The sequence below is a fragment of the Odocoileus virginianus genome, chromosome 24, assembly GCF_023699985.2.
Source record: "Odocoileus virginianus isolate 20LAN1187 ecotype Illinois chromosome 24, Ovbor_1.2, whole genome shotgun sequence".
NCBI lineage: Eukaryota > Metazoa > Chordata > Mammalia > Artiodactyla > Cervidae > Odocoileus > Odocoileus virginianus.
The window spans coordinates 46,627,697-46,640,207 of NC_069697.1; the positions used below are offsets into that span (position 1 = coordinate 46,627,697).

The 12,511-nt window shown below is 44.4% G+C and overlaps 1 protein-coding gene across 4 annotated transcripts in view; it reads left to right on the forward strand.

Moving 5' to 3' along the window:
* PPM1H (protein phosphatase, Mg2+/Mn2+ dependent 1H) overlaps positions 1 to 12,511 on the forward strand; it is a 288,609-nt gene that overhangs the window by 99,241 nt on the left and 176,857 nt on the right. For all 4 annotated transcript variants that reach the window (XM_070454667.1, XM_070454669.1, XM_070454668.1 and 1 more), the window contains exon 2: positions 3,847 to 4,012. In XM_070454667.1, coding sequence (XP_070310768.1) covers positions 3,847 to 4,012 — 166 coding nt within the window. The remainder of the gene's footprint in view (positions 1 to 3,846; positions 4,013 to 12,511) is intronic.

Sequence of the window (12,511 nt, forward strand, 5' to 3'; positions counted from 1 at the left end):
GGCAAGAGTACTGGAGTGGGTTGCCATTTCCTTCTCCAGAGGATCTTCCCAACCCAGAGATTGAACCTGGGTCTCCTGTGTTGTAGGCAGACGCTTTACCATCTGAGCCACCAGGAAAGTCATAGAGATAAGTTAATAGAGATCAAGCTTTTTAAAGCCAAAGTTAATTGATAAGAATCAGGTCTTTCTACTAAAGCTGTAGAGTCAAAATTTTTAAATAATATGAAATATGAGATAACCGTTGTATGTGTGTGTGTGTTTTAATTTTATTTTCTTTTGACTGCTCTGGGTATTTGTTGCAGAGCACAGGCTCTAGGCAAACAGGCTTCAGTAATTACAGCCCATGGGCTCAATAGTTGTGGCTCCCAAGTTCTAGAGCACAGGCCCAATAGTTGTGCATAAGCTTCGTTGCCCTGCAGTTTGTAAAATCTTCATGGATCAGGGATCGCACCCATATCCCCTGCATGGGCAGGCAGATTCTTAACCACTGGACCACCGGGGAAGTCCATTTGTATGCTTTAAAAAGGCAGTGGCTTTAAATTAACATGACTTTATCATCTGGGTAATAATCAGATATCTGACCGAATAGGCTTCCAGGGTTGGGGCTGCTGTCTTCTCTCTAGGTTGACCCTTCTGATAGTCCATCAGTGTCACTCACAAGCTGTCCTCACAAGAAATGGCAGAGGAAGTCCACCCTCGATTGTTCTTCACGGTTCCCTGGCTGTGATGAGTCATTGCAGGACAGCCCTTGCAACCAAGTGCTGATAAGAATAGGCACACAATAGGAAAACAAAACAACGGAGAGCTGAAGGAGAAAGAGCGGAACTCAGAAGTGTGTCCACAGCTCTGCTGTATTCAGATCTGTGACCTTGTATAAGTCACAGTCTTCCCAGTCCCTGGCTTTCTCGTGCATAACAGTTTCTAGAGTCTCTTGATGAGTTAGGTCAACTTTGGAGTTTAATGTTCACTAAGAAAGGTGGGAGACACTGCCCCTCCAGAGGACAGTGATTCGTGATTTGTATAATTATAGTCGCTTTGTTGATTGTTGGAAAAGAACAGTGGCAGATGAGTCAGCCTGGCATGAGCTATTGGAGATCAGCGATGCTGCTTTTGTTGGGGAAAAAAAACCTGACTAAAGCATAAGTTTAGGTGCCAATGGTCAGGGTGATACCAAGCTCCAGAAATAGAAGCTCGGATCTTGATGAGAGGACAGTATAGAGGGGACAGTGGTCATGGACTTGTTTTCCCAAACCTCCACCTTGAGCTTTCCCTGGGAAAGATGCTTGTGGGTGACCGTGGGGGTGTAGTATCACCATCCAGCAAACCATCCACGCCACACATGTCGCTTGGGAGTCACTATTGCTGACTGAGAGGAGGCAGGTGGTATTTTGAATGTCCTTCCTCTGCCAGGTTTGTTTCTCCAAAACTCTGTGTGAAAGGAAAACTCCAGTTAAGTGCATGTATTAGGAGCTCCAGTGGCAAACCTCTGGACGAAACATGGGCAGCTCTAGCGACAACCAGATCGGAACCATCCATCCTTTATCCTTCCTCTGGGCGCTTTCTCCAGTAGCCTTAGAAGCAGGAAGAGAATCCCCTTTCTCTCAAGCCTGGACCCAAGCTCGCCTGATCTGCTTGTTCTCTGCTCCCCCACACAGTCCAGCAGGGCCTGCCACCGACTGTCGCGAAGCTCTGCGTATTGGGTTGGCCAGAAAATTCGTTCGGGTTTTCCATCAGAAATTGGACTATGAGTGACTAAGCCCACACAGACAAGTTGGAGTGGGGGTCAAGGGAGGCCTGACCGAATTCCAGCTGCCCTATGCAGTAAGCATAGTAGCACTCATGGTCTTATGCAGGTAGCCTGTCTTTAAGAATTGCATTGTATTCTGAAACCATATTAAAACCCCCCTGGCCACAGGAGAGAGAGTGAAGGTGGGACCAAAAACTAGACCTTGAACTCTTCCTCCCTTCCTCCCTGAGAGGGTGTGATAAACATCGTAGGCAAATTTAATGACCTCATAGAGATCAGCAGGGATCCCACCTCCTTGCACTGGACTGTTCCCACCCCAGTAAGGACAAGACATTTCAAACTCTATAAGCAACAATCTACTTTAAAAAACAAATCTTACACCAAACGGTCATGTGTAAAATGAGTATAAAAGGCTTTTGTTTATAAAAATATACTTCAGTTGAAATTTATAATAAACTTAGTAAGAATGATGAAGCAGTTTCAATGAACAGAAATTTCAAATAGAGATGATTGACTTTCATGATCATTTCCCTTTAACATATAGATAAGTAATTGCAAATGGTCTTTTTTAAAAAAAAAAACAAACAGATCTCCTTCCAATCTAGTGGTATCAATCAGTTTGAAGAGAAAAGATAGAAGGCTTATTATGCCAAAGCTGCCCAAAATATGTAGACTAGCATATATTTGTTTACATGTGAGAGATGGGAATGAACTTTTAAATTATTGCATTTTTTCCCCCAAAATGCTTATACCTTTAAAAAATTAAAGTAAATGTGCAAACATCTGAAACCCCTCCATAGAATGCCAGGGTTTGGTAGAAAGCTGCCCAAAGCACACTCGGTGAGGTCGTAGAGTTCTCACATCTCAGTTAGCTCTCTGTTTCCTGTTTCACTGTAGCATGTATGTGTTGGCTTACAGTTGTCAATACTGAAAGCCAAATGGTGACATTTGAATAAGCTCTGCGGTCTGGCTGACAGTGCTGGATCAGTATCAATTGCTTGATTTGGTGGTGTTCTTGAGTGATAGAAAATATTGCTTTGGAGTAAGTTGGGTGAAGAGTGCTTAAGACTGTATACCATTTTTGCAGTTTACTCTGAGTTTATGATTCTTTCGGAATGTGAAACTGTTCGGTAAAAGGCATTTGAAAACAACCATCCTCTAATTAATTGTTAGGAGGGAGCACAAGACTAATAGAGTGATGTATACACCACACTTTTAGAGTGGATTTCCATCTATCTTACCTTATTGAAACAAAGGCATCTTTCTTTCTTTGCCACTGAGTCTATATCCTGCACCCTCACTCTTTCACCTACTGTGACACCCTTGAAGTTTTGGAAAGAAAACACAGCAATGGCAAATCAAGGAGATCTCTCTCTTTTGGGAAAACTATTTTAGCTGCTGCTTAATTACTTAATAAGAAAATGGTGCTAAAACCCAAGAGTTCAGTCTGCAGGTACCTGATACACAAAAAAACTTTATAAATGATGTAGCATGTTTTTCTGAAGCATTCCTATGCTCAAAACATTACTAATTAGGCCAAAGTAGTGTCAACATGCCATGACATCATAAGGCCACATGTACAAATCCGCATGCCCTGTAGTCCATTGTGATGATGCAGCGTAAGGAGTGTTATTCTACTGGAGAAAAGACAAAGGAGAGAAGATAATTTTAAAAGAGTAAACCTTTGATCCATTCACTTCTGTGTGTAAAGTGAAAGTGGTCATGGTGGTCATGAAACATGCTGCTTTGTTCCCTAGGATTTTACAGTGCGCTGTCAATTACTGCTTTGTTCTTTGATAAGATTGATGTGGTGGTTTTGCTCTTTATCACTTGGAAAAATGGAAGGGAATTCCCTGAGCCAGCCATCTATCTTCAGTGTAATTGGCAAAAGACTAATTATCTCATGTGTTTTGACTAGAAATGGATTAGTGGGGTTGATCACAGCTATCAGACACCTGCAAAGGTGAATGGAGCTCTGAACAATGCTTCAGCAAATGTTTTAACATGTGCTTGTATTAAGTCCACTAAAAAACCCGTTCACTCCACCAAGCTATGACACAGGGCATTCGTCTGATCGGCTTTTCTGGCTTCTCCTCCAGGGTCATCAATGCCGGGAAGAGCACACATAACGAAGACCAAGCCAGCTGTGAGGTGCTCACTGTGAAGAAGAAAGCAGGGGCCATCACCTCCACCCCAAACAGGAACTCAGCTAAGAGGCGGTCCTCGCTTCCCAACGGGGAGGGGCTGCAGCTAAAGGAGAACTCGGTAAGCCCCTCCTTCACCCCGCTCTCGGGTGAGAAGGAGCCACACACTCTGGCCCCCGCTGTGGAATGTTCAGAGTGGAAGAGAGAAAAGCCACGGCCCCAGTGTTCCTGGGGTGCTGGGTCTGGGCTCAGGGCATCACACTCACAGCAAAGGTGATACATGGAGTTAGGAAAAGCCAGTGTTTAAGTTCTCAACACTTAGAGAAAATGCCCACATCATATGAGTTTTGTTGCAAGAATTAGTATGTGTCGCAGTAGATGGTTTTAAAGAAGCACTTCAAGGTATTTTTGAAGGAGCTCATCCTCAGCAGCCTCCCAGGAGGAGTGGAGAAACTCTAGCCATCAGCTTGCAGCCCAGCTACCACTCTGCCCCTGTCCTCTCCTCGCGTGTCCCTTAGAGATGCACAGTTGGAGCCTGTGCTTGATGCTCTTCCAAATTAATGTTTGTTTCAGTTGGCCCAAAGCCCTTGCATCCTATGGGGTGCCCCTCCGGACTGAATGCCCTGCTGACAAACCACAAAGCATTTCTCCTCCCTCCAGCTTCCGGAGAACAAAGCAGACATCCTTGGAAAGTTCTGAAGAAGCTCTTAGCAGAGTAGAGGGAACAGTCAGCACTGTGTCCATCATCAGATTCTTTAGTCCTACAGAAAAGAGACATGAAATGGGATGACCCAGATGGGACTATTTGTTCCAATGATCTTGAGGATATTTTTGTTTGTAAATTTTTATAGGATTGTAAAGGATCTAGGAACGTGTCCCTTAGTTGAAGTGATAGTATCTTGTTGCATTTATGCTTAGTGACTAAGAAGAATACTCATTTATTTTTATTTTGTTAGCATTAGTTCAGCTTAGGGTTAAAAAACACAGTGACCTATGGAGATTCATCAGTTGTACTTGTTTTCAAGGCAGAAGGAAGCATTGATTAGGCCTATTCCAAAAAGGAAGAGTCAGGGACCCAGGTGAGAAGGACAGAATAATAGTGGTTAAGTGCATGCACTCTGGAGTAAGACAGTTCAGAACAGTCTGTTGCTTAAAGCTATTCAGTTTAACAATGTGTGCGTGCTCAGTCCTGTCCGACTCTTTCTGATCCCATGGACCATAGCCACCAGTCTCCTCTGTCCATGGGATTGTCCCAGCAAGAATACTGGAGTGGGTTGCCGTTTCCTTCTCTAGTGGATCTTCCTGACCCAAGACTTGAACCCAAGTTTCATGGTCTCCTGCATTGGCAGGAGGATTCTTTACCATTACACTGCCTGGGAAGCCCATTCAATTTGGGGTAGTTATTTATTCTTTGAGCCTCAATTTTCCCTGGTCTGAAAAGGAATAATAATAGTAATTACCAAATATGGTGGGAGAGGCTAGTTAGAAGTATGAAATCCAACAGTCCATGCAAAGTCCTGAGCTGGTGTCATCATTAATAAATCCTTGATGTTAGTGATTATTATCCTAAAGTCAGTTCCATTTCTGTAATCCTCTATGAATAATGCCCACTGAATTTTCGTTCATCTGTAAATTGGAAATCACACAATTTTTTCCATAGCTTCTTGATGGAATTATTTTTGAGGATTGAATTATTATGGAAAAGGGCTCAGAAAATATGAGACATTAATGATAATTAGATATGGGTGCCAGTGACTTAATGTTGCTCTTTCCCCTGGCAGTTCCTCTCTGCCACGGGGCTATAAAGTGATTTCTGTAAAAATAAGACAGTGTGTTGACATTTGGCTGCAAGCCAGTTGGTGATGGCATATTTCCTTGTTGATAAGTTCCTCCTAGAAGTGGAGCCAGGGTTAACTACTTAACTTCCTTTCCTTAAGAACAGTGCAGCCAGCACATGCGCACTTTAGAATGGAGCCAGGACACTCCTTCGTGATGGCTCATGTGGGGTCCATGCTCCTCTGGAAGGCAGCAAGGATGTGCAGTGGAAAGCAGGCACATCTCAGCCTGTATTCCTGCCTTAGCCACAGCGACTTCACGTCTATCTGCATTATATATTAGGCTTCTTATTAGAGTTTAAGGCAAGAGCTGTGTTGCCATTCTTTTTAATTGTGGAAAAATACACAGAAAGCTTAGCATTTTAACCATTTTTAAGTGTACAGTTCAGTGGCATCAAATGCGTTCATATTGCTGTACCACCATCGGTGTCATCCATCTCCTAAACCTTTCCATCATCCCAAACCAAAACTCTGTCCCCATTAAATACTAACTCCCCATTCCTTCCTCCCTTTCCCCTCCACCCCCTCCAGTCCCTGGCAACTACCATTCTATTTCCTGTCCCTGTGAATTTGACTACTCCAAATACCTCCTATAAATGGAATCGTACAATTTTTGTCTTTTTGCAGTTGGCACATTCACTTATCATAATGTCTTCAAAGATTGTCCGTGTTGTAGAATGTGTCATAACCTTATTCCTTTTTGAGGCTGAACAGTATTCTCTTATATGTGTATATGCCATTTTGTTTATGCCTTCATCATCGATGGACCGTTGCTGTCATCTTTGGTCTATTATGAATGTTGCTGCTGTGAACGTGGGTGTCTCATACCTGCTTGAGTCCCTGCTTTTGATTCTCTTGGATGTGTACCCAGAGTGGAATTGCTGAGTGATATGGTGGTCCTGTTCAATATTTTCAGGAGCCACCATACTGTCGGCCACAGCAGCTGCACCGTTTGACATTCCCACCAGCAGTGCACAAGCGTTCCAATTTCTCTATGTTTTTGCCAACACTTGTTAAATTCTGTTTTTCTAAAATAACAGCTACCCTAATGGATGCAAAGTGGTATCTCATTTGTGTATATTTCCCATGGCTAGTGATGGTGAGCAGCTTTCCATGTACTTCTCATTGGCCCCGTATATCTTATCTAAGGAAACGTCTGTTCAGGTCCTTTCCCATGTTAGGATTCGGTTGTCTGTTTCTGTTGTTGACGTGTGTGCTCTTTCTAAAACCTTGAAGAGCGTAGTCTCATGCGCCAGATGACTCGTGAGCGTGGGCTGTGTTCTAGGACCTGGATGGGGAAGATTCAGCAGGAAATAAAACAGAAGACAGTCCCTCCCTTCAGGGAGCTTGTGTTCTTTAAGGGAGACCAACAAAATGCACAGCATGGGCAGATAAACACTCTGGAGAAAGCAAAGGAGGGAAGCAGGAATAACAGGGAGTGTGAGGTGCAGGGGTGGTTAAAGGACGTGTCGGGGGTGTTGCTGGGGCAAAGACCTGAAGGCACAGCTATTGGGAGGAAGAGCGTCCTGCGATCCCTAGGCAGCTGCAAGGCTCTGAGGCAGGACCAGGCCTGCCATTCTCAGGGATCGGCTAGGAGGCCCATGCAGCTGGGACTGACATAGTGGAGCCTGGGTTACAGGCAATGGACTTACCTGGCAACCCAGTGGTTCAGACTGTGCGCTTCCACTGCAGAGGGCTCGGGTTCAGTCCTTGGCCAGGGACGATGCCACACCGCATGACCAAAAAAAGAAAAACTGGATTGTAGGTAACGCTGTCAGAAAGGTAACAGGGAGAGAGGCAGTCTGGTAGGACCTCAGGCTGTTAGCAGGACTTGGTCTGCTATGCAAAATGAACAATTGGCTAGCAGAGGTCACTAAACATACTGCTTAAAAGAGGCTAGTGGTTTTTTCTGTCTGAAGACATCCCTTGACTCATATATGGTGGCACCGAGGGAAGGGCAGTGACGGTACAGGGCTCCGTGCGAGAGAGCATCTGCAGAACAAGAGAGGCAGGTCTCCGCCTTCCCCCTGGGACTCTCATCCTTCACTCCGTAAATGTGTGCTGAGCTCCGAGTCCACACACCGGGACCTGGGGCCTGCAGAGATGGATTCAGGACAGCCCCGACCTCCTTGAGTAGAGCTGGGGAGACAGGAAAGGAAGGCTTCCTGAAGAAGTGACATTTGCGCCATTCTTTTTAATTGTGGAAAAATACACAGAAAGCTTAGCATTTTAACCATTTTTAAGTGTACAGTTCAGTGGCATCAAATGCTGAAAATTGAATAGGAATTAAGAAGCCCATAAGAGAAAGGGGAGCTCCTGCTGGAGGGAATGCACATGTGCAGAGCTAGGCTGGCGTGGGAGCAATGGGGCATGGCTTCCTGTGTCGGGGGCATGTGTAGTTGCTTGGAGGGGTATAAGACCGGAGCAGTGAGCAGGGTTCACAGGTGAGAGTCACTCAGTGCTCTGAAAAACTGGACTTTTAAACAACGACTTTAGACCAGGGTGTAACAGACTCATGACAGTGGGGAGGCTGACTTGAGAGGACTGGGGGAGCATGCCTAGAAGCTGGGACACTTAGGAGTCTGGCTCATGCAGAAATCTGAGTGAGAAATGACGACACTCCAGATAAAGCAGTGGTTAAGAGCAAAGGCATCAAGAAGCAGCAGTTAGAACCAGACATGGACAATGGACGTGAAACAACAATTTTGAACAACAGTTCAAAATTGGGAAAGGAGTACGAAAAAGGCTACATATTGTCACTCTGTTTATTTAACTTATATGCAGAGTACGTCATGTGAAATGCAGGGCTAGATGAATCACAAGCTGGAATCAAGATTGCCAGGAGAAATATCAATAACCTCAGATATGCAGATGACACCACCCTTATGGCAGAAAGTGAAGAGGAACTGAAGAGCTTCTTGATGAAAGTGAAAGAGGAGAGTGAAAAAGCTGGCTTAAAAGTCAACATTCAAAAAACTAAGATCATGGCATCCAGTCCCATCACTTCATGGCAAATAGATGGGGAAACAATGGGAACAGTGAGAGACTTTAATTTCTTGGGCTCCAAAATCACTGTAGATGGTGACTGCAGCCATGAAATTAAAAGACGTTTACTCCTTGGAAGAAAAGCTATGACCAACCTAGACAGCATATTAAAAAGCAGAGGCATTACTTTGCCAACAAAGGTCCGTCTAGTCAAGGCTATGGTTTTTCCAGTAGTCATGTATGGATGTGACAGCTGGACTATAAAGAAATCTGAGCACTGAAAAATTGATGCTTTTGAGCTGTGGTGTTGGAGAAGACTCTCGAGAGTCCCTTGGACTGCAAGGAGAGCCAACCAGTCCATCCTTAAGGAAATCAGTCTTGAATATTCATTGGAAGGACTGATGCTGAAGTTGAACCTCCAACAATTTGGCCACCTGATGTGAAGAACTGACTCACTGGAAAAGACCATGATGCTGGGAAAGATTGAAGGTGGGAGGAGAAGGGGATAACAGAGGATTAGATGGTTGGATGCCAACACCGACTCAATGGACATGAGTTTGAGTAAGCTCCGGGAGTTGGTGATGGACAGGGAAGCCTGGCGTACTGCAGTCCGTGGGGTCGCAAAGAGGCAGACATGGCTAAGCAACTGAACTGCACTGACCACTCTCGTGGCAGAAAGTGAAGAGAAACTAAAGAGCCTCTTGATGAGCGTGAAAGAGGAGAGTGAAAAAACTGGCTTAAAACTCAACATTAAAAAAACTAAAATCATGGCATCTGATCCCATCACTTCATGGCAAATAGGAGAAAAAGTGGAAGCAGTGACAGATTTTATTTTTCGGGGCTCCAAAACCACTGCAGGTGGTGACTGCATCCATGAAATTAAAAGTCACTTGCACCTTGGAAGGGAAGCTATGGCAAATTTAGACAGCATATTAAAAAACAAAGACATCACTTTGCCAACAAAAGCTCCATATAGTGAAAGCTCTGGTTTTTCCACTAGTCATGTATGGATGTGAGAGTTAGACCATAAAAAAGGCTGAGTGCTAAAGAACTGATGCTTTCGAATTGTGGTATTGGAGAAGTCTTTTAAGAGTCCCTTGGACTGCAAGGAGATCAAACCAGTCAATCCTAAAGGAAATCAACCCTGAATGTTCATTGGAAGTACTGATGTTGAAGCTGAAACTGCAATACTTTGTCCTCCTGATACGAAGAACTGACTCATTGGAAATGACCCTGATTCTGGGAAAGATTGAAAGCAAAAGGAGAACCGGGCAGTGGAGGATGAGATGGTTAGATAGCATCACCAACTCAGTTTAGTTCAGTCGCTCAGTTGTGTCCGACTCTTTGTGACCCCATGAACCAGAGCATGCTAGGCCTCCCTGTCCATCACCAACTCCCGGAGTCCACCCAAACCCATGTCCATTGAGTCGGTGATGCCATCCAGCCATCTCATCCTCTGTCATCCCCTTCTCCTCCTGCCCTCAATCCTTCCCAGCCTCAGGGTCTTTTCGGATGAGTCAGCTTTTCACATCAGGTGGCCAAAATATTGGAGTTTCAGCTTCAACATCAATCCTACCAATGAACACCCAGGACTGATCTCCTTTTGGATGGACTGGTTGGATCTCCTTGCAGTCCAAGGGACTCTCAAGAGTCTTCTCCAACACACAGTTCAAAAGCATCAACTCTTCGATACTCAGCTTTCTTTATAGTCCAACTCTCACATCCATACATGACCACTGGAAAAACCATAGCCTTGACTAGATGGACTTTGTTGACAAAGTAATGTCTCTGCTTTTTAATATGCTATCTAGCTTGGACATAGCTTTCCTGCCAAGGAGTAAGCCTCTTTTAATTTCATGGCTGCAATCACCACCTGCAGTGATTTTGGAGCCCAGAAAAATAAAGTCAGCCACTGTTTCCACTGTTTCACCATCTATTTGCCATAAAGTGATGGGGCCAGATGCCATGATCTTAGTTTTCTGAATGTTGAGCTTTAAGCCAACTTTTTCCACTCTCCTCTTTCACTTTCATCAAGAGACTCTTTAGTTCTTCTTCACTTTCTGCCATAAGGGTGGTGTCATCAGCATATCTGAGGTTATTGATATTTCTCCCGGCAATCTTGATTCCAGCTTGTGCTTCCTCCAGCTCAGCGTTTCTCATGATGTACTCTGCATGTAAGTTAAATAAGCAGGATGACAATATACAGTCTTGACCTACTCCTTTTCCTATTGGGAACCAGTCTGTTGTTCCATGTCCAGTTCTAACTCTTGCTTCCTGACCTGCATACAGGTTTCTCAAGAGGCAGGTCAGGTGGTCTGGTATTCCCATCTCTTTCAGAATTTTCCAGTTTATTGTGATCCACAGAGTCAAAGGTTTTGGCACAGTCAATAAAGCATAAATAGATGTTTTTCTGGAACACTCTTGCTTTTTCGATGATCCAGCAGATGTTGGCAATTTGATCTCTGTTTCCTCTGCCAGCTTGAACATCTAGAAGTTCACGGTTCACATATTGCTGAAGCCTGGCTTGGAGAATTTTAAGCATTACTTTACTAGCATGTGAGATGAGTGCAATTGTGCGGTAGTTTGACAAACTCAATGGACATTAATTAATACATATTTTTCTGGAACACTCTTGCTTTTTCGATGATCCAGAGGATGTTGGCAATTTGATCTCTGGTTCCTCTGCCTTTTCTAAAACCAGCTTGAACATCTAGAAGTTCACGGTTCACCTGTTGCTGAAGCCTGGCTTGGAGAATTTTAAGCATTACTTTACTAGCATGTGAGATGAGTGCAATTGTGCGGTAGTTTGACAAACTCAATGGACATTAATTTGAGCAAACTCCAGGAAGGAAGTTAGTGAAGGACAGGGAAACCTGGTGTGCTGTAGTCCATTGGGTTGCAGAGTCAGACCTGACTTAGTGACTGAACACGGAGAGCAGAGGACAGGCTCAGAAGTGGTGATTTGAGGGGCACTGCTGTGGTGACATGGTGACCAACTGCGTGGGACAGGGAGGGCAGAGACCCCAGGTCTCAGCCACTGGGTGCTGGTCCTTGAAAGAGGACCCCTAGAGCAGAAACGGGCTCAGGTGAAGGAATGGGCATACATGGCAACTTGACTTTTGAGGATGCTAAGTTGCAGTGGAGAATGTTTTGTAGGAAGAGAGAAGGAATTAGAGTTTGGGAGCAAGTCTTGGAAGGCTTAGAATTCAGGAGTTGCAAGCCCAAAGAAATTCCAAGAAGAGAGTGGAGTTGTCAGGAGCAGAAGGACCACAGAGAGGTCAAGAAAGATAAGGATGGAAAAAGGGGAAAATATTATTATAAGCAAGAAGTGGGGCAACAGGATCAAATGGCATCATTATTTCATTTGCAGACAGTTGACAGGCATGAGGATGGTGAGAGGAAGATGCCTGGGCTCTCTCCAGAATACATGTGATGAAGTTCTCCCTCCTTTTCTGACCTCTTCATTTCCAGTAAACTTATGAAGTCAGAATCAGTCAAAATAAATATTTCTACAAGACTTCATGTGTAACATCACCCTCATCTTACTTGGAGATTGAAGAAAGCCTAAAATTTTCTGTAAAATCACATTAGAGTCCCCATGAAAAAAGAAATTATCATAGGAATTTGTTATGTTAGAAACATCAAGAAAAGTGGGGGGAGGGGAGGACTTCCCTGGCGGTCCAACAGTTAAGACTCTACCCTTCCAGTGTCTCTCTTGCCGTGCAGGGCAACAAAACAATGTGGGGGATGGTGGCGGGGGATGGGATACGTCAGTGATGTGCAGAGGAGTTCAGCAGAAG